This window comes from Equus asinus, chromosome 6 (assembly GCF_041296235.1).
Source record: "Equus asinus isolate D_3611 breed Donkey chromosome 6, EquAss-T2T_v2, whole genome shotgun sequence".
Classification (NCBI taxonomy): Eukaryota; Metazoa; Chordata; class Mammalia; order Perissodactyla; family Equidae; genus Equus; species Equus asinus.
The window spans coordinates 14797857-14824736 of NC_091795.1; the positions used below are offsets into that span (position 1 = coordinate 14797857).

Consider the following 26880-nt stretch of genomic DNA (forward strand, 5'->3'; position numbering starts at 1 on the left):
CAGTTCCTTAATTGTTAACAGAGAGAGAATTGACAGCTAATTAAACTGAACAAAGAGGCCCTGAAGAAGAAGAGAGATACTGAGTAGCAATATGGGGGCGAGCCCAAGGTAGACTTGTTTTATGTCAGCCTTGCCTAGTCTGGGAGGCCTCACGTGGCTGTCTTTGCATTTGTGTCATATTCATGAATTATTATACTACTGTAAAATGCACATTTATTCATCCGTTGCATATCCATTTATATATTCCAGTTCATTCAGCAACTAGTTCTTAAGTAACTGTTAATTGAAGATAACATAAACCTATATGTGTACATATGACTAGAGTAATGAGACTGAGTAAAAGCCACTCAAAGTCAGTTTCATTACTTAATAGTCAATATACTTTAGAGTTACAGATATGTAACCAACAGATTAACGCTAATGAATATGTATTTGGACATTTTCTGGATATGTAGTGGGAATTTTGCTAGTGTGTGAACTGTTTAGAACCTTATAATGTTAATATTTCTATGGGAAATAGATGAAATGCCACTTTTGCAGAAAATCATTGTTCCTGGCGATTAGCATTCCATGGGTAGGTATTAAAATCCACCAGTAATCGTAATAAAGAAGACAGAATGAAGTTCTTGTTAGTGGGATTTGAATAGCCTCTTCAGATGCACATTAGAAGTCCAGAGTGAACTGGTAAATGTTCGGCAAAAGATGAAATAAAGTTAGGAGAAAGTATGCATAAGTAATTTTTGTATATTTTTTAATAATCGGGTCCTTAATGAGACTCTTCATAGAATTTTGAACATCTCTGTTAAGAAAATGGAAGAGTCAGGCAATCTTCTGCGTTATAGACATTCGGGTCCCTGAGCTCATTATAGGTACAGCTGCTCTTCCATTTGTCATCAGCTTGCCTCACTTGGCCAGCTGTTATTATATGTTGACACTGGGGGCTGGGCGTGACTGCACTGACAGCCTCTAATTTGGTTGATCTTTATAATTTCGTTACTTGAGGGCTAACAGGTAACTTTAGTTTATGGATCTTTCAAGGATTGAGAGAGACATTTCCAGCCCCTTTTATAGAGACACATATGGGTACAGAAGAACAGACCCAAATGTCTTTAGATTTAGTTTTTAGTTCATTAGTTTTAGTTTTCAGTCTTTTTCAGTTTGAGCTTTTTTTTTTTTTTCCAAAAGCAATCCTATTCAAACCCCAAATAATCTAAAACTTAAAAAAGCAGGGCTGTTAAAATTGAAGTGGGTTTAGAAAGTGAAACATTACTTGCTTGCTATTTTCTCCCCAAATCTGTTTCCACCCTGCCACTTCCACCCTGCATCCAGTTCATGGTCCCACAGGGATTCTACTGAGTACTACTCAGTCTAGCTTTGTTTTATAGGTGAAGGGATGTGAGGCTCTTGGACTCACCCCAAGTCATGTAGCTAGGCAGTGGGAGAACTGAGATTAGAGCCCAGATGTTGTGTCACTAAATCTTATTGCTCTTTCCATTATGTTGTACACCATGGATAGCTTATTTAAAATAACAGTGTTGTGTACTTTATAATCTTCAAAGGGTTTCCACATGTGGTCTCATTTGATTTTCACTCTGTGACCTGGCAGGGTAGATTAGCATAATAGTAGCTAGTGTTTATTGAGGGCATACCTTAAATGCTAGGGATAAGAGTACTTTTGCCTATGTGAATTCGTTCTTTATCCATTTTTAAACTAATTTTTAAAAATCCAGTAATTGGCTTCTGCTTTAATGCTGCTAGATAAGGAGAAATCGGTAGATTATTTTAGATTGTGCATTATAGTTTCAGAAACGTTTATCACTTTCCTCAAGGTCGCCAAGCACTGTGGAACTAGATTGGGAACCCAGTCTGCAAGAGTTTCGTCTGAAAACTAGAAGGCAATTTTTTTGTTTTTGATGATGATGTTGAAGATTGTTGCTGAGCTAACATCTGTGCCAATCTTCTTCTCTTTATGTGGGATGCCGCCACAGCATGGCTTGACGAGTGGTGCTAGGTCTGTGCCTGGGATCCAAACCGGTGGATCCTGGGCCACAGAAGTAGAGCCTGTGAACTTAACCACTATGTCATGGGGCCAGCCCCTAGAAGGCAATTTTTATTTACAAGTCTGGCTTCATAATTGGATGGCTTGTTGATAAAGGGCATTGTCATCTTAGCACGGTGAGTCAAGAGGACATGTTGTAATTCAGAAGGTTGCTTGCAACAGAGATGATGAGAACAAGAAAGTGTGTTATTTCTGAGGGCTGTTTCTCTCCAGCTGTGGTAACCTTCACATATTGCCCTTCTCCATTCTAGGGAAAGTCCTACTTGAAGAAGCAAGTCAGTCTTTTAGAGTGGAGAACTTCTGCCCTGCATGTAGCTTCAGAGGCATAGGCAGAGCCGCTATTTCAAAGATCCTTCCTGGTTAGCAGAAACCTAAGCCCTGATTGACTTCATGGCACAGCAGTTTCCAAGGATAGGGTTTTAGTTAGCTACTTGCTGAGTTCACACTACAAAGGAAACAAGCACGGTAGTCTTTAGAACCCTCTAAGTGATTTATACTTAATCCTGCCTGTTGTGTGGTTCTTGTTAGCATGGAAAGTGTGTATCATTTGCTAATCTTGTCTGTGTACTGCTTTTGGGGGAAGGAGTGTATCATATTGCTATCTATTAAACAGCACAGAATTTGACTGAATCTTTGGAAAGACATTTTAAAATAAGAGAAATAAAAAATAGGATTAAATATGCTAAGGTATAGTTTGAAATGTTAATATATTGGGGTACACTACACTTGGGACATATTACTACTGCTATCGTGCCTTATCTCAATATAAATTCATTTTCTTTATTCAACAACAATTTATTATATGTAGTATGTTCTTTATATTTTCATTCTATAATGTTTTGAGTATCAGGAGATGATTGTGGGTCTGACTGAAATGAGTGTAGTATAAACAGTCTTTGATGCTATTTACATATCAACAGAAGTGTGACAGACCTCCTTGTTTGCTTCCTGTCACCCGAATCTCCATTAGGCCTTACAGTGTAGGTTGTCAGGTAGCTTTACCACATGCCAGGTTGGTCTGTCACTGCTCTTTGCCAGCATTATAGATCTGGGTCATGTAGTTTGCTTTATGCTCAGGGTTCGTTTTTATTCCCCCCCCCCCCCCCCCGTGTAACATCTTTCCCTTAAGTTCATTTGTGGAGCTAGTATTTCCTTGATTGGTGCTCATTTCTTTTTAGATTGTGAAATTTTAGAAATACGAAAATGCCTCTATTTCATTTGTCTCAATAGTACCTAGTATAGTATGGTACTTTACACACCATGGTATTCCATTAGCTTTGATCTGTAGGTACTTTAGTGTGGTGTCCTCTGTACATGGGCTCTGAATTATTTCTTACATGCCATAATTATCTATGCTGTGAAATGTAATCTACAGCTGTATACTGGGCTATCTAGCATCTGTTGTCTGACAAAAGAGAATTATATAATTGATGTCAGCCAGCAGTGACAGGGCTGATAAATTGCCACTCCTAGTATTCAGCAAAGACCAGATTTACAGTTAGATTTTTACCCCTAATCCACTGTCATGGGCCATCTTAATCTGTACATAATTTAAATGAATTTGATACGACAAGTTGCCTTAAATCTTTTCTGGAAGAGGAAAAGGGAGTCTGCTTAAATAAATAAAACAAACAAATGTAGAACATAAAAATTGTTACATAATCAAATTTCTGAAATTGAGTTATGCTGCTAAATTATATGGATATAGTAGTTTTAATTTTTTATATTTAGTTTCTGAAAATAGTTCTTCAGTGTGTCTTGTGTGGAGCACACAGAAGACCAAGACTTATCTCCTGACCAGTGAACATCCACGAAGAATCTCTCCCAATCCTCAAGCCAGTGAACTCACTGCTGGGACTGTGGCTGGACTTCCCCCTGTTTGCACTCCTTGCCCGTAAATGCAGCCCGCCCCAAACCCTCAGCAGACTCCCCTGTAGCTTGCTGCAGCGTGTGTTTCCCGAATTGCAGTTCCTCTGCTATTCCTGAATAAACTCAATTTCTGGTAGTTCCTCAGTTTACCTCTTTATTTTGCTTGACGGAACTCTAACAGTCAACTCCCCAAACCTCTTACAGTTATTGGAGGAGACTGAGATAATACAGTAATTGAGACCCAGAGGTGGAGATTTAATAGAGATCACTTGATTAGTGGCAGAGGCTTGACTAGAAAAACTTCCTCTTACCCCAGTCTTTTATTCATGATCTTTTGATTCATTTATTCTGTATATTCTACCAACAATAACAGATTGTTGTTTTATTCAGTCAGTATTGCACATTGATTTAGCCAGATATTTACTGTTTTCCTTGCCAGGTATTTTTTTCTGTATTTTTGACCTTCCTTCTAAGAGAAGTTTTCTTCTACCCAAGAGAGATCCTTTAAGATTTCCTTTAGTGCAGGTTTGCTGGTGGCATTCGCTTCTGTTTTTATTTGCCCCAAATACCTTTTTCCATCTTTCTTGACTGAATTTTTCTCTGGATATAGAATTCTAAGTAATTATTTTTTTTCAACACTGATGTCTTCTGGCTCTATTATTTGTTGAAAAGAGAGTTGTCTGTTTAATTGCTCCTATTTTGAGTATTTTGAATGGAATCTCTATGTTCTTCCCACCCATGGCAGCTTTTAAGATTTTTCTCTGTCTATAATTTTTACTATTATATGTCTAGATACAGATTTCTTAGTTTTGTTTCCCTGCTTGGGGCTCATCGGGCTTCTTGAATTTGTGGCTTGATGTCCTTAATCAGTTTTAGAATGTTGGAGTCATTATTTCTTCAAATATAATTTGTTTTTCTCCTTTTTTCCCCCAACTTATTAAAGTTAGACCTTCTCAAGTATGGTTTGTATCTCTTCCGCTTCTTCCCAGTTCTCCATCCTTTTGTGCCACTGTGCGTTGTCTGGATCTCTTCTTCTGACTGATTTTCAGCTATTCTTTATTTGCTCTTATCTATGTATTAAGTGCTTAATTTCTGATATTGTATCTTTCAATTCTAGAGTTACTGTATGTTATTTCTTATATTTTCCAGTTCTTTACCAGTATTCTGAAACTTGTCTTGTAACTCCTTGAACATAGTAATGAGCATAGTTATTTTAAAATCTGTGAAATTCAGTATCTGGAGTCTGTAGTTCTGTTTATTTTGTTGCTTCTGTTGGTTCTCCCTCATGTGATCTTACTTCTTTGTGTGTCTAGTTATTTTTTGTGTGTGTGCCAGACATTATATTTGCAAAACTGTTGGTAGAAATGTGTAAAGTTTAGGATGTTGTCATCATCTTCCATAGGGGATTTACATTTGTTTCTACCAGATGCTTTGGGGCACTAGCAGTGTAGGATCACCTTAATTTACATTCAGAGATTGAAATAATCTAAGACAGGATACATTTTCTGCAGTTTGATCTGCCTGCTTGCAGTTTACTCTTACTCCTAGGGTTCTAATCCCAAGTTTGGAGATTCGTGTCCTTGAAAGACCCTTGAACTCCAACGTTTGTTCCCTTAGCACTGTGTCAAAAACATTGCCCTGTCTGTCAGAGGGACATACCCTTAGAGGGAAAAGCTTTCCCAGTTTGGGGAGAGAGGTGAGGTGGCAGGTTTCCTTTATCATCTTCTAAATCTTGACCCAGTAATTTTTCATTATTTGCTAGGGCTTCTTGCTTTGAGGCAGTTTTTTAAAAACAAGTGTTCTGTTGAGTTTTCCTATTCCTTGTTAGAAGGTTGGTCCAGATTACCTAGTTTACTGTTTGTTACAGGATTTTCTCAAAAGTAGAATTTGACTGTGTAAAGTGAAATATGTTACTTGTTTCCTTTTCCCTTTTTTGGTCTTGTTATTTGAATCCTGGACCAATAGGAGTTTACTGTATGTGGGTCAAATTAGTGGAAATGAAATTAGAATTTTCAGTCCTTCATTCTTTTTACTTTTCAAAGTTTTAAACATTTGTCTGCGATAGTTTTATTACTTTGGAATGGGGGAAAAGCCTTTAAAATTTGTTTTTTTGTTTTTTATTTATTACAACTTTGTTTCATACTTGTCTGCTACCCTCATTAAACCATCAGTAAGGATTTTTATATTGGCCTTTTGCAGTAGAAACCCAATAGATCTTAAATAAATGAGGCTCTTAAATAAATAATTGGACAAATGAATTAAACTTTAAAAATATATTTTATTCTTTAATTTACCTTCATTTAGTAGATTAGTTGTTGCATTTAATTTTTCTCAGTATGTATCCTTAACATATAATGGCCAGACTCCCAAACTCTTTACTTGTAAGAGCAGATATATGGATTCAGAGTTTATATGAAGTCAAGAACTGTGTGTTAACACATTTAAGAGTAGATAGTAAAAATTGGTAATATAAATGTTAGCAAAGAGAAACTATAAATCCCACAATATACCAAGAATAGAAATGTTTGAAAGAAGATATCTGCTGATGTATGTGGATAAAGTGTCATATTCTAAGGTGTTATTCAATAACAAATTCTTAATAAGTCATATTAAAGCTGATTTAACTTGGATAAATGTATAAGGCTTCTCCAGTGATATATGGTAACCTAACCATTTGATATTAACCTGTGTAGTTACTAGGAGCAACATACCTAAGTAGAGATCATATTAATTTTGTGAAGGATAATGCAGTCATGTCCCAAGATACAGCCCTTTGGGTTAGAAAAATTTGACTTTACAAGGAGTTTCATGTAGTGACTGCTTTGAGTGATTTTGTACCTTGCTAGTCACCAAGCCGCTGACACTTGAGATGAGCCATTGTTTGGTGGTCATTTGCGTGGTTTTATAATGTAGTTGGTCAAGAATTGCCTTAGGGAGAACAGAGTGCCAGATTTACTAGTGTATTATCATTGATAATCTTTCTATGTCCTCTAATGTATTATTTTAATTGGCTTCTTTTAGGGCTTTTTGCATAATAGATGAATTACACTATGAGTGTACTCTTAAGTGTCCAGTATGTAATACCAAAGAGGAGTTTAAGAACCATATGATAGGGGCTGGCCTGGTGGCGTAGTGGTTTAGTTTGCATGCTCTGCTTTGGCAGCCTAGGGTTTGTGGGTTTAGATCCTGGGCATGAACTTACACACCACTCATCAAGCCACGCTATGGTGGTGTCCCACATAGAAAATAGAAGAACACTGGTACAGTTGTTAGCTCAGGGACAGTCTTCCTCAAGCAAAAAGGAAGATTGGCAATGGATGTTAGCTCAGGGCCAATCTTCCTCACAAAAAAAAAAAACGGATCCATATGATAGGACAATTCATAAAGGAAAATGTTTTCTTAGGTTCTGTTAACACTAATTAATGATACTAAGTAAGGATGGGCATGTTAGTTGGATTTGGTGATGTTTTATGTAAGTGGGTGTTAGGATTGGTGCTCAGGAATGCGTAAAAGTCTTTCCCGTTAAAAATTAAATTTAAAGTAGTTATAATTGAAACTTGATACTTATCTGTTTTTAGGAACAAATTTCACTTGTGAAGCAGGCGAATGATGTGGTTTGGAAAAAGTTTTCTTAGTATTCTGCTTTTAACTTTTATGAAGTGGACATGTGAATTTATTTTAATTTCCCATTTTTCTTGATATTGAAGTAAAATATCAATCAATAGCACATTATGTTATAAAACTGATATCTTTTTTTCTCCCTAATACAGAGGCTCCACCATGAGACGCGGTGGATGGAGAAGGCGTGCTGAAAATGATGGCTGGGAAAAATGGGTGTGTTTTAAAAGAATAAAAATAGTTATATTGAACTGTCTAGGTATTTTTCATTCTTCTTTTAGTTTATAATGTGGTATAAGGCATTTCCTAAATTGTACATTACTTTACACACCAACTCTTTGAGTTTTCACAATGTATTGAAAGCTTGAACTTTAACCCCTAAACTTTACTCTCAGAAATTTTATCCTGAGTAAATATCCTAGTGCACAAAATTTGTTGCATGATAATTTCATTGCAGCATTGCTAATAATACTGAAAAACAGGAAAACACAGATATCCAATGATAATAGATTGGTTCAGTAAATTTTATAGTGGAACACTGTGCAAACATTATTTAGCTTTATATTTCTTAACTGGCAAGATGGCCTTGACGAAAAGGCTGTGTTATAAAGGAGTATTATGTTTGATCGTATTTTCGTAAAACCTCTGTGCTCTGAGGCATAGAAAGAAACTTTGGAAATAAGATCCCCAAATGTTAACCATGAGATCGTAGCTAATTAAAATTTTCTTCTTTATATTTTCCTGTTTTCTGAAAGAAATTTTTTTGACAGCGAGCATGTAGTATTTGAATAATCAAAAACAAGTCGTTTCCATTTTGGAAAAAATCTGTACCACTTCTGGACACTTAAAGCATTTTAAAGACTTAAATCAATTAAGCTTAAGTATTTTAATCTTCAAGAAAATTGTACCTGAATTCATAGGTTTGTAAAGGTCTTTAGCAAAAATAATAACATTTTTATATTCTTTTTAGGTTTGATGTTATCTAGTGAAAATTAGTCCTACTATCGATTGATTAGATCCAAAAATAGCCACTGAATCATTTGTTGTATTCTTATCTACATGTATGGAGAACTGTACTGGTTTGTCAAACTACTTCATTTTACTTGAAGTTACTAATTTAAGCTTCCTTCTGCCTTCCACAGAAAATAGTGGAAGGCAGTCTAAAATACATGCTGATTAACCAGTTGTCAAATTTTTAATTGGCTTAAACTTTGGTTTAACTTTCACTTGATTTTGTAGTAAGAACAATATTTTGTAGCATTAAACTTATTTTTGACGTTTTCTTTTTTAAAGTAGCTCTCAGCATTTATAAGAATGTGATAAATTATTAAAAATTGAGTTGACAGAGGGAAAAGTAAAAATATTCCTTGACCTGCCTGTTTTATTATTGTTTTGTCTTATGGTTCATGTTTATAATTATGTCATGTCATCATCATACTTTGGTCACTAGCACAGAGTAAGGTCCTTTTAATTATTTATTTTTTAAATATAAGTTTCTTTAAAAAAAAGAGAGAGAGGAAGAAAATATGGCTTTTGTGATTAGTTTGTCTTTTCTTTAATTCTAGGGTGGGTATATGGCTGCCAAGGTCCAGAAATTGGAGGAACAGTTTCGATCAGATGCTACTATGCAGAAGGATGGGACGTCATCTACAATTTTTAGTGGAGTTGCCATCTATGTTAATGGATATACAGGTTGAGTACTTTTTACTTTCTAGGTACCCTGTTGACATGTATTCTTACTAGGATTGAGGGAGATTTATTTTAAATTGTTTTTAATTATTTATCTTGTATATAAAAAAGATGAAATCCTCTGCTTAGATACCCTTTCTTCACTTTTCCTTTCCATCCCGCCTGTACCTGCCATTGTCTTTTTCATTTTAATTTTTATCAAAGTCCATAGTTTTAAAAAGTCAAATGAAGTTTAGCATGAGAAACAGTAGTCCTCTTGCTTACCCAGCTGATTGGAAGGTCATCACACATGTGTGGGGCTTGTAACCTGTGAGCTTCAAAATAGGAGGATCCGGTAGAGCCACTGCATTGGTGCATCTCCCCTGTAATTATCCATAGGTCTTTCTGAGCTGGTGGAGGAGGATATGTGTGTCAAATTTCCCAAAATCTTGCTTAGAGAAGGATATAAACCTAGCTGCCAGCATTTTGGTTGCCAAGGGGAAGGAAAGGGCCAGAATTCTTGCAGTTAAGAAAGGAGGATTTCATTTAATCTCCCTGTTTTTCTTTTTCGTCCCCTACACCTTCTCTCCTCCTCCCAGGCCTGTTGTCCTTGAGTCCAGTATCTGGAAAGGACAGGATAGTCTTTCTTCCTTACAGGTAGGGGAGGAGATGTGGAATTCTAATTTGTCTCTTACTCGGAATTTCAACCATGAACTTCCTGTTTTTTGACTTATCCGCACACTCACTGTTGGAGGTGCCCACTGCCTTTATTTCATGAGTTTCTCTGGTTTCATTGGCACCAGCAGCCTCTTCTGGGCTTCCACATAGCCAGCTTAGGTTTTGCCTTTCTCTCATCTGCAAATCAGTTACCACTTGACTGTTGTCTATCAGATTTGACTGCTAAAGTTTTGTTTTCAATCTCTTAAGAATTCCTCTCCTCTTAAGATCATTTTAGTGTACTTTTCGAAGTGAACGGCTGTAAATATTTCCCTCTGCACTTCTCAGCTGGCTGATACCTGCTTATCTTTAAGGTCTCTCTTTATACATCACTTCGTCTTGATTGTCTGATTGTCTTCCTGCTGGTGTAGGCAACTTTTCATGCTCCTATGGTGCTATGGTTCCTTGTATTTATACATATTTTAGCATTTATTAGATCTTACTGTGTTTATCTATTTACTAGACAAAAGCAAGAGCTACATTTTCACGTTTTCATTACTGTTGTATCCTTGGTGCTTCTGTAGTGACTGGGTGTAAGCACTCAGGAAATAGTTGTTGAATTAAAGTTAAATTTTAATTAACTGATATGTTTCCTGGTTGTGTTTTATCAGGCATCATTGATAATGAATTTAGTCTAAGAATATTATCTCAGAATGAATGCTGGTGCAGCTTTGGGAAAGTTCACGTGCACCTTTTCTACTTAGGTATGCTGGAACATTCTAGATCCACAGTTTCCAGAGATGCATTATAAAAGATTAAAAATGTTAATAAAAAGATAAACATTGCTTGTTACATTAGCCAGTTATGGAAGTCCCCAGTTCACAGGGGCACCCTTATTCACATAAGAGGAAGAAAAAGGAAAATCCCTAAAGGAAATACGGATAATAATACAATTTTTACTCTTGTTATTGTTAGGATTACCTTATAATTCTACAAGTAAAGTTTCATTATGTTGAATTTCATAGGGACATGCAAATAGTAGTGATAAAATTGTTTAACAAAATTTTCAGTTTTTCTGACTAGATAGAATCAACAACCTCTATATAATGAATTACCACGCAAAGAATAGTGCTTTAGATGTAGGAAGACAAGTAGGGAGTGCTGTTTTATTGTTGATTTTTAATCTTGTTCCCTGCAGACTTTAACTAATATTCCAGTTTTCTTGATTCCTTCAAAGCTCCCAATTCTGCCGTCTGCTCTTTTCCTTGGTAACTCCCATCCCTTCCAGCCCAATTAGCATTGAACTTGAGCTTAGAGATAAGATCCCCCATTTTTTGGATACTCTGCCTCTGTCAACCCATTCTCTCTTCCCTTTTTTCCCCTAAAAAAGCATCTTTTCCCCTCCTAAGGTTAACTTCTTTGCCTTCTATCCTATTTTTTAAATTAAAAATGTTTTTTGAGATAATTGTAGATTCACATGCACTTATAAGAAATAATACAGAGAGATATCATGAACCTTTACCCATTTTCTCCCAGTGGTACTATCTTATAAACCATAGTACAGTATCAACTAGGAAATTGACATGGACACAGTCAAGATACAGAACACTTCTACACCACAAGGATCCTTCATGCTGCCCTTTTATAGCCATACCTACTTCCCTTCTGCTCTCAGTCCCTTCTTAACCCGTGGCAACTTCTAATCTGGTCTCCATCTTTATACTTTTTTCATTTCAAGAATGTAACATAGGGGCTGGCCCTGTGGCCATGTGGTTAAGTTTGCATGCTCTGCTTTGGAGGGCCCAGGGTTTGCCAGTTTGGCTCCTAGATTCAGACCTACACACCACTCATCAGGCCATGCTGAGGCGGTGTCCCACATAGAAGAACTAGAATAACTTACAACTAGGATGTGCAAGTATGTATTGGGGCTTTGGGGAGGGAAAAAAAAGAAGAAGATTGGTTAAATTCCCTCCCCCCTCCCTCCCCCAAATAAAGTTAGATAAATAGAACATACAGTATATAACCTTTTGGGATTGACTTTTTGTTACTTAGCATAATATTCTGGAGATTCATCCAAATTGTGTTTATCAGTAGTGTTTTCCTTTTTATTGCTGAGTTGTATTCCATTGTATGGATGTTCCACAGTTTGTTAACCATTGACCTATTTAAGAACATCTGTATTATTTCCTGGTTTTGGCTATGAACGTTTGTGTGCAAGCTTGTGCGTGAACATAAGAGTGTAGTTGCTGGGTCACAGGGTAGTTGGGTGTTTAGTTTTTTTAAGAAACTGCCAAACATTTTCCCAAGTGGCTGATTCCCACTCTCAGTTTATAAGTGATCCAGTTTCTCCGCATCCTTGTCAACATTTAGTGTTTTTATTTTAAGTATTAAAATAAGCGTGTAGAGATATCTCATTGTGGTTTTAATTTGCATTCCTATTTCTCCACATGCTCAGCAGCATTTGGTAAGGACAGGTTTTTGTTTGTTTGTTTTTTAATTAATTTAGATATTCTGGTAGATGTGTAGTGGTATCTCATTGTGGTTTTCATTTGCATTTGCCTCGTGGCTAATGATGCTGAATATCCTTCATGTGTTCATTTGCTGCCTGTAAATCCTCCTCAGTGAAATGTCTGTACATGTTTTCTGCCCATTTTCTAATTGGATTGTTTGGTTTTTTACTGTTGAGTTTTGGGAGTTCTTTATATATTGTAGATACTCCTCCTTTGTCAGATATGTGGTTTGCAGATATTTTCTCCCAGTCTGTAGTTTGTCTTTCATCCTCTTCACATGGTCTTTTGCAGAGCGAAAGTTTTAATTTTGAGAGATCCACTTTGTCGATCTTTCCTTTTATGGGTTGTGCTTTCCACTCAAAAGTCTTTGCTTAGTACTAGATCCCAAAGATATTCTTCTTTTTTTTTTCCTAAAAATTTCATAGTTTTATGTTTTAATTTAAGTTCATGATCCATTTTGAGGTTTTTTTCAGTGGCCGGTGGATATCCAGTAGCTCTACCACCATTTGTTGAAAAAGCTATCCTTCCTCCATTGGATTACTTTTGGTCTTTCTTCAAAAATCAGTTGGGCATATGTGGGTGGGTGTCTTTATGGGTTCTCTGTTCTCTTGCATTGGTGTATCTGTCTATCTCTTCACCAGTACCACATGGTCTTGATTACCGTACCTGTATATACGTAAGACTTAATATCAGGTAGAGTGATTATTTCCACTTTATTCTTTTTTGTCAAGATTGTTTTAGCTATTCTAGGGCCTGTGGCTTTCCATATAAATTTTAGAATAAGCTTGTCTGTGTCTACAAAATAAATTACCTTGCCGGGATTTTGATAGGAATTTCATGAAACCTATAGATCAATTTAGGGAGAATTGACATCTTTATTATGTTGAGTTTTCCAGTCTATGGTCCTTCTATCCCATTTTACTCTACTTTAGTTGATGAAACAAATGTATTTTGTATGCTGCTTGTGTTTTGGGAACTGTGTTTGAGCAGAGATGGTGGTTGATGGAGAATGTGGATTTTGTGAAGAATGAATAATCTTGTTAGACATGAACAGAAGGTGCCAACACAGAAGAGAAGTAATTGCCTTTGAGAGTTAGAGTGAATTCTTCATAGAGGAATTGACGTTTTTAGCTGGGTCTTGGATAAATAGTCGTTTTCAAGATGAAAGTGGGTAAAGGCGTTCTTATCCTAATCCTTATGTACATTTTTACCTGTACATTCTCTAATTTTGGTTAACAGGCTTATTCTGTTATTTTAGGTTTTTTCTTTGTACTTTGTTTCTGTGCTGCTGTTTGTGCTTTTGCCTCTGATGAAAAACTCCTTTTGTCACTTCTGTGAACTGGAATTATATTTATCTATTAAGACTTATATCAAATTATATTTGCCTCCTTCCCTGTCTGAGCTGGTCCATAGTACTTAAATTTCATAGCATTATTGCTGGAAATATCTATTTTAATACTTGAGTTTTGTCTTGTATTTTTATGTCTTATTTATGTTTTAAGTTTTTTGGAGTCAGAAAGCCCGTTTTGTTTAGTAGCCCCTATCCAAACGTGGGTCAGAGATAACACCTTAAATTTGCTGATCCTTCTGCTTTCCCCAGGTCTTCGTCATTCAGATCTCTGCTCAAGTGTTACCTCCTCCAAGAGACTTTCCCTGATCACTCGTATAAAATAGGTACCTTTCCCTCCGATTGTTTTCTCACCCCTTATCCAGCTTCATTTCTCTTCATAGGATTTATTTGTACCTGAACTGGTATTATCTGAGTTATTTTCTCTCTGCTCAGTGAAATAGAAGTACCATGGAGCACAGATAGGAGTCTTATTCGTTGCTGCATTGCAAGGGCCTAGAACCTTGCCTGGCACATGTAAGATGTGCAATAAGTATTAGTTGAGTGAATGAATACAGTATTTTGTATTTGTACATCAGAATGTTAAAATAACTTCACTCGTGTGCTAATTCAACTCAGTCTTCTTAAGTCTATAGCTTTTAATCGAGAAACAGGCCACATTTCAGGCTTGCTGAATTGTAATCTCTGGGAGATGGGCCCAGGGCATGTTTATTTTGGTGAAAGTTCTGCAGTTGAGCTGGTGCTCAAATCTGGTCAACTATAATTGCACTCTTCTGTGGAATGGGATCAGGACAGTTAATATGGAAAGAGGTGTTCTGGTTATTTTCTACTTTTTTCAAAATGTGGATAACAAACCAGGTCCAGTGACATTGGCACTGCTGATGTTTGTGAAATAGCATGTGGGCAGGCAAGTACTTTGACCTGGTTGCAGAATTAAACAAGGGAATATGCAAGTATAACAGACGTGCATTTCTGGTGTTAGGGATTTGTTTGAAGACTTGAAAACCTTACGTTCGTGTTTTCTGAGCCTATGAATGTGGTGGTTTAGGAAAAGAGTTCATTTAATGCTGACAGATCTCAGTTTTTTGAAATAGATGGCTTTCAGGAATTATTTTGTGTGAATATATACGTATCTCCTTCCATTTCCTGTGAGGCTCTGATCTTGTAAAATAGGGGTGTGGGACTTTAGCCTCCAATGTGGGAGAGACTTATGCCACCTGCTGTAGTTTTGCTGGTGTCTAATAAGTGTTTGTACCTGTTAGGTACTCAAAAATGTGTTCTCTAGGCTTTTGAAACTTTCTTCAGTTTTGTTTGGTTGGATGTATGTGGCTTTTAGTTGATTGCGGTAAGTCTGAGGGAGTTAGGGAGGAAGAGTCAAGAGAGTATGCATGGCTACTGGAGAAAGAGTAATGGATGGGTCGGGGGCTGGCCCCGTGGCTGGCTTAGTGGTTAAAGTTTGGCATGCTCTGCTTCAGCGGCCTGGGTTCACCGGTTTGGATCCCAGGTGTGAACCTACACTACTCGTTGGCCATGCTGTGGGGGCGACCCACATGCAAAGTAGAGGAAGATTGGCACAGATGTTAGCTCAGGGCTAATTTTCCTCAGCAAAAAAAAAGAAAAAAAGAGTAATGGATGGAGTCAGAAGACAAAAGAGTCTGCACAATAGTTATGTAAGATTATGAACAAGTCACTTAATTTGTTTCTATTTCTTCATCAGTAACTATACTAAATTATCTTTTCTAACTTATAGGACTGTGAGATTCAAATGAAATAAAAAAATAATGAAGGATATTACTACTGTAGGACCAAAGGGGACATAAGCAGCCATTTGGCTTGCTTCTTTCTACTGTGTATGTAGCACAACCCACATTTAATCAAGTTCTTTGGATATACAGAATGAAATGATGCACATGATAAATATTTTCTCAATAAAGATCTATCAAAGAAAGCTTTTGTACAAAATTTAAAAATTTTGTTTGTAGAACTTGTTTTAACCTGATGAGCAAGACTCTTTTTACAAGCTGTGCCTAAAGACCTGAAAGTGGTCTTCATGCGCTGTTTTGGTGTGATTTAATGGCATTTGCAGCGGTTTGGAATTTCACTTGCAGAGCTTTAGGTGTAAATTGTGGTCCTCTGTTTGACATATGCCTTTTACTTTTACTATGTTTAATTGTCTATTATGGTTGGTTTTAGTTTATCCTCAGATTTTGTTGCATATAGAATATTCTCAAAGAATGTTCTGTAACATTAACAGTAGTAGTATTGTGGAATATAATTTTAAACTTTGATTCAGAAGATCCTTTAGTATCCTAGAGTGGCTTCATTGTCATTAAGACCACCCAGTATTATTTTGCATAAGAAGTTTTACCAAATAGCTTGAATGTTTAGAATGCCAGAAAGCCTTTTATTGCAGTAGCGTTGGTTCTTCAGACCCAACACGTTTATCCTTGTTAGTGCCATTTGCTACTAGCCAGCTTCTACAGAGAATTATCTGATTTACATTTTCTTTTTTTCCCAGTAGTCTAACTTAAAAATCAGATGGGACTAGCTAAACAATGATGAAAAAAAACAATGAGGAGAGAGGAACTAGCTCTGGTGTCTCAAAACCTATTATAGGATGCTATATAAGCAATTAAAACTTTGTGTAACTCGTATAAGAAGAGGCAGATATGTGGTTTAGAGTAGCTTAGAAATAAATTCAATGTATATAAATTTGGTATGTAAATTAGATATCATCTGTATACATATATGTGTGTTTGTTATAAATTAAATGAGTTAATATTTATAAAACACTTAGAACAGCCTAGCGTGTCAGCACTACGTTAAATATTTTAAGTTATAAAGGGGTTTGCCACAGATCAATAGGGGAAAGGGTAAGATTATTCAGTATAATTTATTGCAACAAATTTGATGACTGGGAGAAAGCTTGTATATCAAAATAATAGGAAATAAAACACTAACATCCCAAAAGATTAAAAGGCAGATTTCAGAAACAGTCTATTTCAGGAGATAGACTTGGGTAACAAATGTGGAAGTAGGTTCAAGTTCACTAATAGACAAATGCATAGTGAAATAATATAGACCTTTTGCAAAGTTTATTTATTTTTAAAAATTATTATGTGATTATACCTAATATAGGCATGGATGGATGAAATAGCCACTTCGTTCGTTGCTGGAGAGAATGAGTTGGTACACTTGCTTTGCAAAGTGGCAGTATATGAAAATATGAAGAGGCTTTAATATGCCTATAGCCTTCAACTCAGTCTTCTAAGAGTCTATTCTAAGGCAGTAAGCTTAATCGGCCCCTTGGTATAAGGTTGATATAAAAGATAATCTTATCACATTGTTTTGTTTAAAAGCCAAGCATTGTATGAGAACAGAAGTTTAGTTATAAATTATACCATCTACAGGGTGACTTAAAACAATTAAAAAGATAACTGGATAATTTCTAATAATACTAAAAAATTTTTGGTGAATGAAAAAGCATAGGATGTAAAATGAAAACTAGGGGATAATTGAATTCTTAAAAAAGAAGAGCACAGGGAAAAAATGCTAGAAGCAAATATAGTGCTAACTTTTTTTGGGCATAGAACTATGAGTGATGTATTTTTTTCTATTTAATTTCCAGGTTTTTTTATTCTAGGCATGTTTTTACTAGAATAGAGAACAACTTTAAAATAATTCTGAACTTCAATATTATTTGTCTTGGGAAATGTGAAATTACATTAGAACCTTTGATTTTTTTTTTTTTTTTGCTTTGAGGCTCAAGACATTGATGTAAAAATATGCTGTTGATAAGATAGGTTGTAGACATAAGGAAAACAAAATTACTTAGGTAAATTTTTCCTAATAGACTGTAGTGGATTATGTTTTTGTTCACCAAAATCTGCTTCCTCTCCCTGGGAGAGGATTATACTTCCTGCTTGTTGAAGTCAGGTTTGGCCATGTTCACAAAATGTGAGCAGAAGTGGTATTTATCACTTTGAGGATGAAGCTTTAAGAGCCAGTTTGTGCTTCATTACACCCTCTTTGCCATGGTGACTGGCAGTGTTGCTCCATCAGCTGCACCCTCAAGTAAAGATGACATGGAGCCACAGCTCCATGGACTGTTGGAGCATAGGATGGACATGTTGCGTGAGTGAAAAATAAACCTTTCTTACAAGTCACTGAGATATTGAGGTCATGTGTTACTGCAGCCAACCTACCCTACCCTCTCTGAGCAGTATCTGAAATGGTGGATAGGAGAAATATTTAAAACAAATACTATGTTTTGTTTAGGTTTCCTAAAGTGGTAATCTTTGGCTATCTTTCAGGTCAGGGCTTGGTGAACTTTTTCCGTAAAGGGCCAGAGCTTTGTGGGTCACGCACTCTATGGCAGCTACTCAGCTCTGCTGTTGTAGCCCCAAAGCAGTTGTAACAATATGGAAATGAATGAGAGTGAATTTGTTCTTGTAAAACCTTGTTTACAAAAACAGATGGGCCAGATTTGGCCCAAGGGCCTTAGTTTGCTGACCTTAGTTTTAGATGGCAGACTCATAGAGTCTTAGGTTTGGAAGGAATTTTAAATCAAGTTAATCACTGATTATGTGAGAAAATTCCTTCTTCAGTTTCCTTGAAGAATAGACAGGCCACGAGTCAGCCTCTTGAAATGACTCCAGTGATGGTCTGCTGTCTTGGGAGGCAAGCCAGTTCATTTTCAAACAGGTCTGATTGTTTTAGTGAGCTAATATCTGCATTCCTGTAACTTCTTTCCGCTGGTCCTGGTTCCTTCTCTAAGACTCCAGAGCATAAATTCAGAGCCTGTCCTCTGCTCTCAGTGGGATCTTCCTGCTAATCAAGCCACAGCTCTCCAAAGCTAGATTATTCCCAGTTCTTTGAGTGTGCTTTCAACCTTATGGCGCATCTTTCCCCAGCCACTAACAGCTTCGTTCCCCATCTTTCCTCAGCTTGTCTGAACATAAAAATCCTGCTTAGTTTTCAGGTTCAGCTCAAGCAAATGTTTGTCAGCTCTCTCTTCCCACAGAACTTTTTTTCTGGTATATTAGTCATTTTGTGTTAAAGATGCATTTGTGGAATTCTTCCTAAATTCTGAGTGGGCTGCTTGAAAATATGGGTACCGAGGATAGACTCATGATTAAATAAGGTTCCTATCTTCAAATATTAGAAGTAATGAGTGCTATTGGACGCCTGATTGAAACTTCTGGTTGTTTTGAATTGCTTATCACTTTGAGTTCCAAAATGTCTTAAAGGTTTCACAGTCTTAAAATTATATGTTTTTAAGTATACTGAAAAAAGATAAATACTCAAATATGTTATTTACTAGAAGTGTTGTTTACCTTTTACTGTCAGGTTAAGTAGTTTTTACACAGACCTTGGAATATAACTTCTTTTAAATAGTTGTAAATATTAATAGTTCTAATGTGTGTGAATCAGGATATCCTCAATACTATACTCAAATGCAAAATGGTAGTAAGTGTATGTTATAAATTGAACTTGTGTCTTATATAATACTACTTTTATTATGGTGTTTTGGGGTCTCCTGTAACAGTTCATTTGAAATAAGGGTTCTGCTATTAAAAAAAGATGAAAATCACTGGTTTAAATGTCTCCATCTGTCTTTATGAAGGCGAAGCAGTTTCTTAATTCCTTTTCTATTTTAAAAGATTGGCACCTGAGCTAACATCTGTTGCCAATCTTTTTTTTTTTCTTCCTCCTCCTTCTTCTCCCCAAAGCCTCCAGTACATAGCTGTATATTCTAGTTGTAGGACCTTCTAGTTTGTGCCACGTGGTGGGACCCCGCCTCAGCATGGCTTGATGAGTGAGCGGTGCCATGTCTGCGCCCAGGATCCAAACCGGCGAAAACCTGGGCCGCCAAAATGGAGCATGTGAACTTAACGACTTGGCCACGGGGCCGGCCCCTCCTCATTCTTTCTTTTGGAGCTTTGTACATGACTGAAACATCAGGAAGTGCTTATTAGCCAGTAGGACTTGGTCTTGAGATCTGTAGAGGATTCGTCCTGCTTGATTTTTACTGTACTTCTCTAATGCAGTTGGTCAGGGTGTAGCATGCGTCAGATCAGAAATGGAATCAGGTCCTCTGAAGGGAGTCTGCCCTCTGTGGAGTGGAACTGTCCCACCCCTCTTCTGCCCTCTGTGTTTGAGTTAGCTGTTTTGAGGGAGAGGAGGTAGAGCTGAATAGAAACAGGAAGAGACATTTATTCAGCTTAGTCATCGAGACTTCTTGCTGTGTTGCTGTTGTGCCAGTTCTCCTACATCCTGAAATAGTGCAGTTGTTTAAAATAAAATGCAGAACCTTAATTTTCAGTTAGACTTTTCTCATTGAGGTGTTTTTTGACCAAGATTACTTTGTCTCTTGTATAAGTTAACCTTCTGCTTTCTTTGCTGAGTTGAGACACTGTGGAGGATAGGGTGAGAACAAAGTCCTGCGGCGCTCACCAGCCTCGCTGCAGGCGGACGTTGCCTTGAGTCAGTCCTCATTTGGGTACTGTACTTGCTGAGTTACCGCCGTTGTCCTTAGGAGAATATATTGTTTTAGGTTTGCAAAGCTTGCTTTCATGTGTAAGTTCCTTAAGTTGTACAGTCCTATTTGGTGAGAACTACAATGTATGTGAAAAGTATTTTCCTGTTGATCAGTTGTTTTTGATGGGTCTTAGTTTTGTCAAGAAAGGATATGTAGTAATAAGTGCACATAAAGAAAGTATATGTTCAAACTATAAAATAACTTTTATAACCTATTTTTAGATTTATTAAAACTTGAAAATGTTGCTGTATTACGGTCCCTTTTTGTTTGAAATCGATCTGCTTTATAAAACCTCATTCAGGATGCTGAAGGAGCTAAGAATTTTGGCTTAAGAGGATGTGATGAGAAACCCTCATGGTTTCACTGTTGCTGAAATATTTTTAGTAAGTTTTCATGTAGCAAATTCCAGTTCTCCAATTAAAGTATCAAAAGTTTTTAAAAGTTTGGAAAAGTAAATTGAATGTGTGCTGATTCTAGGGTTAATAGGGAAATTTTTGTTTGCAAGTTGGATCCCTTTATTTTTATCGATCTTTTTCCTAAAACTTTTTTCTAAAGTGCAGAGTATAGATTTTCTTGTTAACTGAGATAGAAAGTTGGAGAGTGAGCATGGGATCAGAAATCAAGGCTTGGATTTTAATTTAATTCCATGTCTTTTTCACTTATTAGCTAATGCCACCTCTTCTTACACCTGTGTGATTTTAAGCTAATGTCCACAAGCATCTCTAAAATGGTACTAGTAATAATGTTTTATCAAGCTCTTACGATCATGGGTTTTGCAGAATTGAAAATAAAATGTGGATAAAATTACAAACACAATAAAATTCAAGTTAATATTAACATGTGACTCGTATTGTTTTGCTGAAACTAAATTACTGCTCACAGTGTAGATGTGGTACTGACCGGTACATTGGCATGGCTGTCCAAATTTTGTTTTTGTTTTAATTATGGCAAATTGCACATAACATAAAATTTATCACGTGCACCATTTTTAAGTGTATAGTTAAGTACATATTCACCTTCTTGTGCAACCAGTCCCCAGAGCTTTTTCATCTTGCAAAACTGAAACTCAGTGCCCGTGAAATAACTCCTCATTTCCCTCTCCCCAGCCCCTAGCAAACACGATTCTACTTTTTGTTTCGATGAATTTGACTACTCTAGATACCTCAAAGAAGTAGAATCATTGAGTATTTGTCTTTGTGATTAGCTTACTTTACCTTACTGTGTTCACAGTTCATCCAGATTGTAGCAGGTATTAGAATTTGCTTCCTTTTTAAGGCTGAATAATATACCATTAGCATATGACATTTAAAGCAGTCCATGACAATAGCACCAGCACCTTCATAACAAAACCTGGGCACTGAAATCATGTGGCAGTGCTTAGTTATGAAATTGTTATCCAGATGATCCAAGAAATCTTGTTCTTTGGTAAGAATAGTGATGTGGGCTTGGCGAGCCAAGGAGTTGAAAGAAAGATTTCTTGGACTCTCAAGGTCTGGTAATGCTCTTTTATTTAGAGAATAGCATGGGGAGAGGACTCATGGGCAGTGAAGAGCTGCAAGCATGGGGACAGGACCCATGGGCAGGGAGGGGCTGCAAGCATGGGGACAGGACCCATGGGCAGTGAAGAGCTGCAACATGGGGACAGGACCCATGGGCAGGGAGGGGCTGCACGCATGGGACAGGACCCATGGGCAGTGAAGAGCTGCAAGCATGGGGACAGGACCCATGGGCAGTGAGGGGCTGCAAGCATGGGGACAGGACCCATGGGCAGGGAGGGGCTGCAACATGGGGACAGGACCCCTGGGCAGTGAAGAGCTGCAAGCATGGGGACAGGACCCATGGGCAGTGAGGGGCTGCAAGCATGGGGACAGGACCCATGGGCAGGGAGGGGCTGCATGCATGGGACAGAACCCATGGGCAGTGAAGAGATGTGGTTTGAGGGTAGGGCTAAATTTATAAGGCATAGGTTTGTGAGTTATTTTTTTACTAGACAAAGGAAAGATCATGTAAAAAAGTTGTTAAAGTGGTATCAGGGCAGGTGGGGTCTGGTTATCGTGTGGTCATATAACTTTGGATATGAGTCTCGTTGAATCAGGTCAGGACATCCTATACTTCCTGGAGGATGATCCAGACTGGCACGTAGGCCAGGATGCCTTGGGCTTCTCTCCCTGGGGCAGCCTTGATCCACATCAGATAGTACTGAATTGAAATTAATAATATGACAGAGAACTTGTGATGTTGAATCTATACTGTTGAATTCCAGTATTGGAGTCACTTGGTGAAGATTAAGTGAGAGAAAGTTTGTGAAGGACCTGCCTGGAATAGGTGCTAAATTAATGTTTATTTCCTTTCCTTCGTTCTTTTTACCTGCTTATGGTTTTAAAGCAGTTCATGACAGTTTTAGTTTGCTCTACAAAAAGGTGGATGTTTTTTAAATAAAATTGACATACATTGGTGCTACTAGAATGGACACACACAGAAGTGTTTACTGACTATAGGAAAGAAATGTTTTCAAGTTTTGTTATATCATCCTGTGTAAAAATTTACCCTTGTTAAGAGCACTTACTCTGTATGACAAGTATCATGTATCTCTTTAAAAACATATTTTGTTTAATAGAATGGCTTAGGGAAACTGGCAAGTAATCTTAAATTTCTGTATGAGATATTTAGGATTATTGCTAGTGAAAATGACTGCCAGATTGCTTTGTCATAGAGGAAATTTTCTGAGCATATTGCTAACATACCATGTTTTAAACCACCACTGCCTAACCTTGGTAGTGAAGCCACACATGAAAAGAATAGGTTAGTTACGTTTTTTCTTAATGTATCTTAGATCATCTGTGCTGATACTTTAATGGACAGTTTGGGAGTTGATGTAGGCAGTTGGAGATGTGTGATGATACACCCACACATTCATATACATAAATATATAATGCATATATATATAAATGATAATATTGCTTGTCGAGCGAATAATAGAAGACCCCTTAAATCTTTGCCTTCTACTCACAAATTTTGTTAGCATGTAACAGTATCAGTTATAGAACTTCCATTATAGAGGGTAAACTTATTGAGCCAGGGGTCTGGTAAAACACAACGTAAAAGATGGTTTGTTTTAACCAGGTCATCAAAGCACTGTTACTGACTTTTTGTTCTCTGTGATGATGGTATTTGATGTGATGGAACTACTTGTAATGGAAAATGAGGCAGTGATAAGTAGAGAATTTGTCTAGAAGCTAAATAGATTCATAATAGTTTAGTTCTGAAAGGAACCTTAGAGATCATTTGCTCTGGTCATCCCATTTGACCTCTGACACGCTAAAACACAAAGGTAGTAGAAAACTTCTTCGAGTTACCCAACTAATTATGGCGGTACCAAACTGAACCCAGGACTTTGGATCTCCAGTTCACTGTGTTTTCCTTTATACCACATGCTTTTTATATTTGCCATAGTGGAGAAAATATTTGCTTTTAAGTACTTTCTGTTGCTTTAAACTTCTTGAATTTTGTACCTGTTATATGTAGAAGACATTGTAGTTTATTAGATAATGAAGATATGTGAATTGTTGATCTGCCTTTTCCAGTGTCTTGCTGATTTATCGTTATGTATTTTTTCTCATTCACATTTTTCTGATTTAGTTCTTTTATCCATAAAATTGGATGGGATAAGACCTGCTTTGCTTTCCCCTCATAAACTTGTGAAATAGTCTTCAAATTTTGCTTGCTGAGATAATGATTTTAGTGAATAGAATTGTGCATTAGCTTTGGAAGGGATCTTAAATAGCATCTGGTCTAGCCTCTCATTTTGTAAATGAGGAATTACGTGAGATGAGTCAGCTGCCCAACCTGTCATGACTTTTCAGTGTCAACCTGCAGTTGAAAACCAGGCTTCTCGAGGCTTGCAGCATGTTAAAGTTGATCAAGTATGAGTTTCGGGAAACACAAACCTGGCCCTGAATTGCAACTATCCCACCAGTTGTGCATGACTTTGGAAAGTTATGTATCTTAATCTCTCCAATCTTTGATTTGTTTTTCTGTAAATTAATCTGCCTAAAATTAATGCTATTTAAGAAACTTTATTATGTGCATTAATGAGTAATAATCTGCTTGTTTAAAAATTTAGCAGAACTTTAAGGAAATAATTCACTTGGCACATGTTCCTTAAAAAAATCTTTTGTTAGAACCAATACTATTTTTTTTCTTCTGGTAAAGTCATCTGCGGGAACTGCTAAAAGCCTCAGAGACACTCTCTTTTATTTAAAGCATCTTCACCAAAATGTCAGTGGTAATTTGTGGTGATGATTTTTTGTTGGTGATTAAATTGCCTGTTTTATACTCTACTGTATTTATTTTTTATTTATTTATTTTTTCTTTTTTTAAAATTTTGTGTCTGTCATTTTTTTTTTTTTGCTCAGCATAATGCACTTGAGGTTTATTTATTTCTTTTTATTTATTTTTTTGAGGAAGATTAGCCCTAAGCTCACATCTGCTTCCAATCCTCCTCTTTTTGCTGAGGAAGACTAGCCCCGAGCTAACATCCATGCCCATCTTCCTCTGCTTTATATGTGGGATGCTTACCACAGCATGGCTTGCCAAGCGGTGCCATGTCCGCACCTGGGATCCGAACTGGTGAACCCCAGGCCGCCAAAGCGGAAGGTGGGCACTTAACCGTTGCACCACTGGGCCAGCCCCTATACTCTACTGTATTTAAAAGTAATATGTACGATGAAGATGTATATTGGAAGTTGAGGGGTGTTGATTTTATGTACTATTTGAATTGGTCCAGTTGGTTTAACTTGGTTCAGCTTGTTTATACCACTTTTGGAAATGAAATGGTTATTAGATATCTAAAAGCTCTTTTAGTTCTGACAGTCCCCTAGGGTATAACATCACCTGTAAAGATTTGGAGGATAGAATTTTCCTGAATGTATTTTTGTTTGATTTTTCATTTTATCTTATTCTTGCTAGTGTATAAAGAACATTCTTGAAGGAAAAGGAACTGAAGGGTGGGCAACAGGAGGAAAGATTTGTAGGTGGGATTATGGATTGAAAAAATTTAATGATTTATAGGTAGACAGCAGCTTCAGCCCTGGAGTTCCTTCCTTCCTGCTTTGAGATAAGAGATGGTGGTATTAATAATAATAATACTGATAATAGCTGATGCATATTTCTTACTATGTGCATGGCACTTTTCTTAGCAATTTATAGGTTTTATCTCTTAGAATCCCACAGCAGCCCTCTGAGGCACTGTTATTATCCCCTGTTTACATATGAGAAAATTGAGGCCCTAGGAAGTTAAGTAACTTGCCTGAGGTACACACAACTAGCAAGTGCTATTTGAACCCAGTCAGTCTCACTTTGGTGTGTCTGCTATATGACCTACTTTGTGAGTGATTGAATAAATGTTTTGAGAATTGAGGTTTTACTACTAGTTGCACTCCACCTCTGCTAGAACTCTAGGCAGGAGTCTGTGATGCATTGGGCATATCAGTTAATTCAACATGTATTTACTGAGCACCTGCTTTGTCCCAGAATATGGAAGTGAATAAGGTAGACCAGGTTCCTGCTCTCATGCACATGTTCTGGGGGGGAAATCTGACAGTAAACTAGTAAACAAATAGACAAGATAATTTCAGCTTGTTGCCAGTACTCTAAAGAATCAACTGTAAAAATTAGCTGGTGTTAATTTTATGTAGATTGCAGGGATGGGGTCCTTTGTGTGTGTCACACAAAGCTTAGCATCATACAGATTTCATGGTATTGGATACTATCTCCCACACATTTTTCTAATTAGCCCACATCTGCTGAATTAAAGAAGAGTGTTAAATACAAGAATGAATTTATGTAAAACTTCAGAGCTATTGTTTGTATTCTTTTGAACTTGTAATGTTGAAGTATGCTGTGCTGCTGAAGAAATAGAGCCAGAAAGAAAGACTGTTTTTGAAATTTCAAGAAACAATCAAAATGAGGGCAGCCAGCAGCCACCATGCATGCCAGGCTGGTTGCTGATGGGGTGGTTCCTGGCTGCTGTCCATAGTGCACTTTTGGCTGTTGTTTTTGTTTGAAAGTTAGGGTAACCATGTGTCAGCATATGTCTTGTCTTCATCCACCATTTCTTGTAGGGTCTATGGCAGGAGCCTCAAGTCATATATATTACTTGAAAGGAGTTCTGATGTCATCATAGTTTATAAAAACGGTTTTTGTATTGAGTGCTTATGTGCCAGACTTATTTCTTCATTACAGCCTTATTTGTTTATTTGTAAAGAGAGGAGAAAGCTTAAAGGAGTTAAGTGCTTCTCCCAAGTTACACAGTAAAGAGCATTAAAGCCAAGATTAAACCCAGGTCGGTCTGACGCCATACTCTATCTTACCTTTTAACTAGATTGGTTTTCAAGGTCTACTTCACACTGAAGAATATACGAGAGTTTTCAGAATTGAACTTCAGGGAGCCCCCTTAACTTGATCCAGTAGAAGGACAGTGAACTCTCCAGGTTTTCCAGTTCCAAATTTCCACAGTAATTAGATTTTTTTTTAGGGGAGAGGGGAGGAAGATTGGCCCTAAGCTAACACATGGCTTGCTGAGCTGTGTGAGGGGCGCTCCTGGAATCTG

The 26880-nt window shown here is 37.0% G+C and overlaps 1 protein-coding gene across 13 annotated transcripts in view; it reads left to right on the forward strand.

Annotated features, from left to right (window-relative positions):
* REV1 (REV1 DNA directed polymerase) overlaps positions 1-26880 on the forward strand; it is a 92071-nt gene that overhangs the window by 16037 nt on the left and 49154 nt on the right. For 10 of the 13 annotated variants that reach the window (XM_044772973.2, XM_070511634.1, XM_044772972.2 and 7 more), the window contains exons 2-3: positions 7699-7762; positions 9112-9238. The exons of 1 other annotated variant lie outside the window; for it this stretch is intronic. In XM_044772973.2, coding sequence (XP_044628908.1) covers positions 7709-7762; positions 9112-9238 — 181 coding nt within the window. In that variant the 5' untranslated portion in view covers positions 7699-7708. Of the gene's footprint in view, positions 1-7698; positions 7763-9111; positions 9239-13981; positions 14056-26880 lie in introns of those variants that run through there. 2 more of the 13 variants (XM_070511637.1, XM_070511636.1) reach the window with 2 other exon arrangements.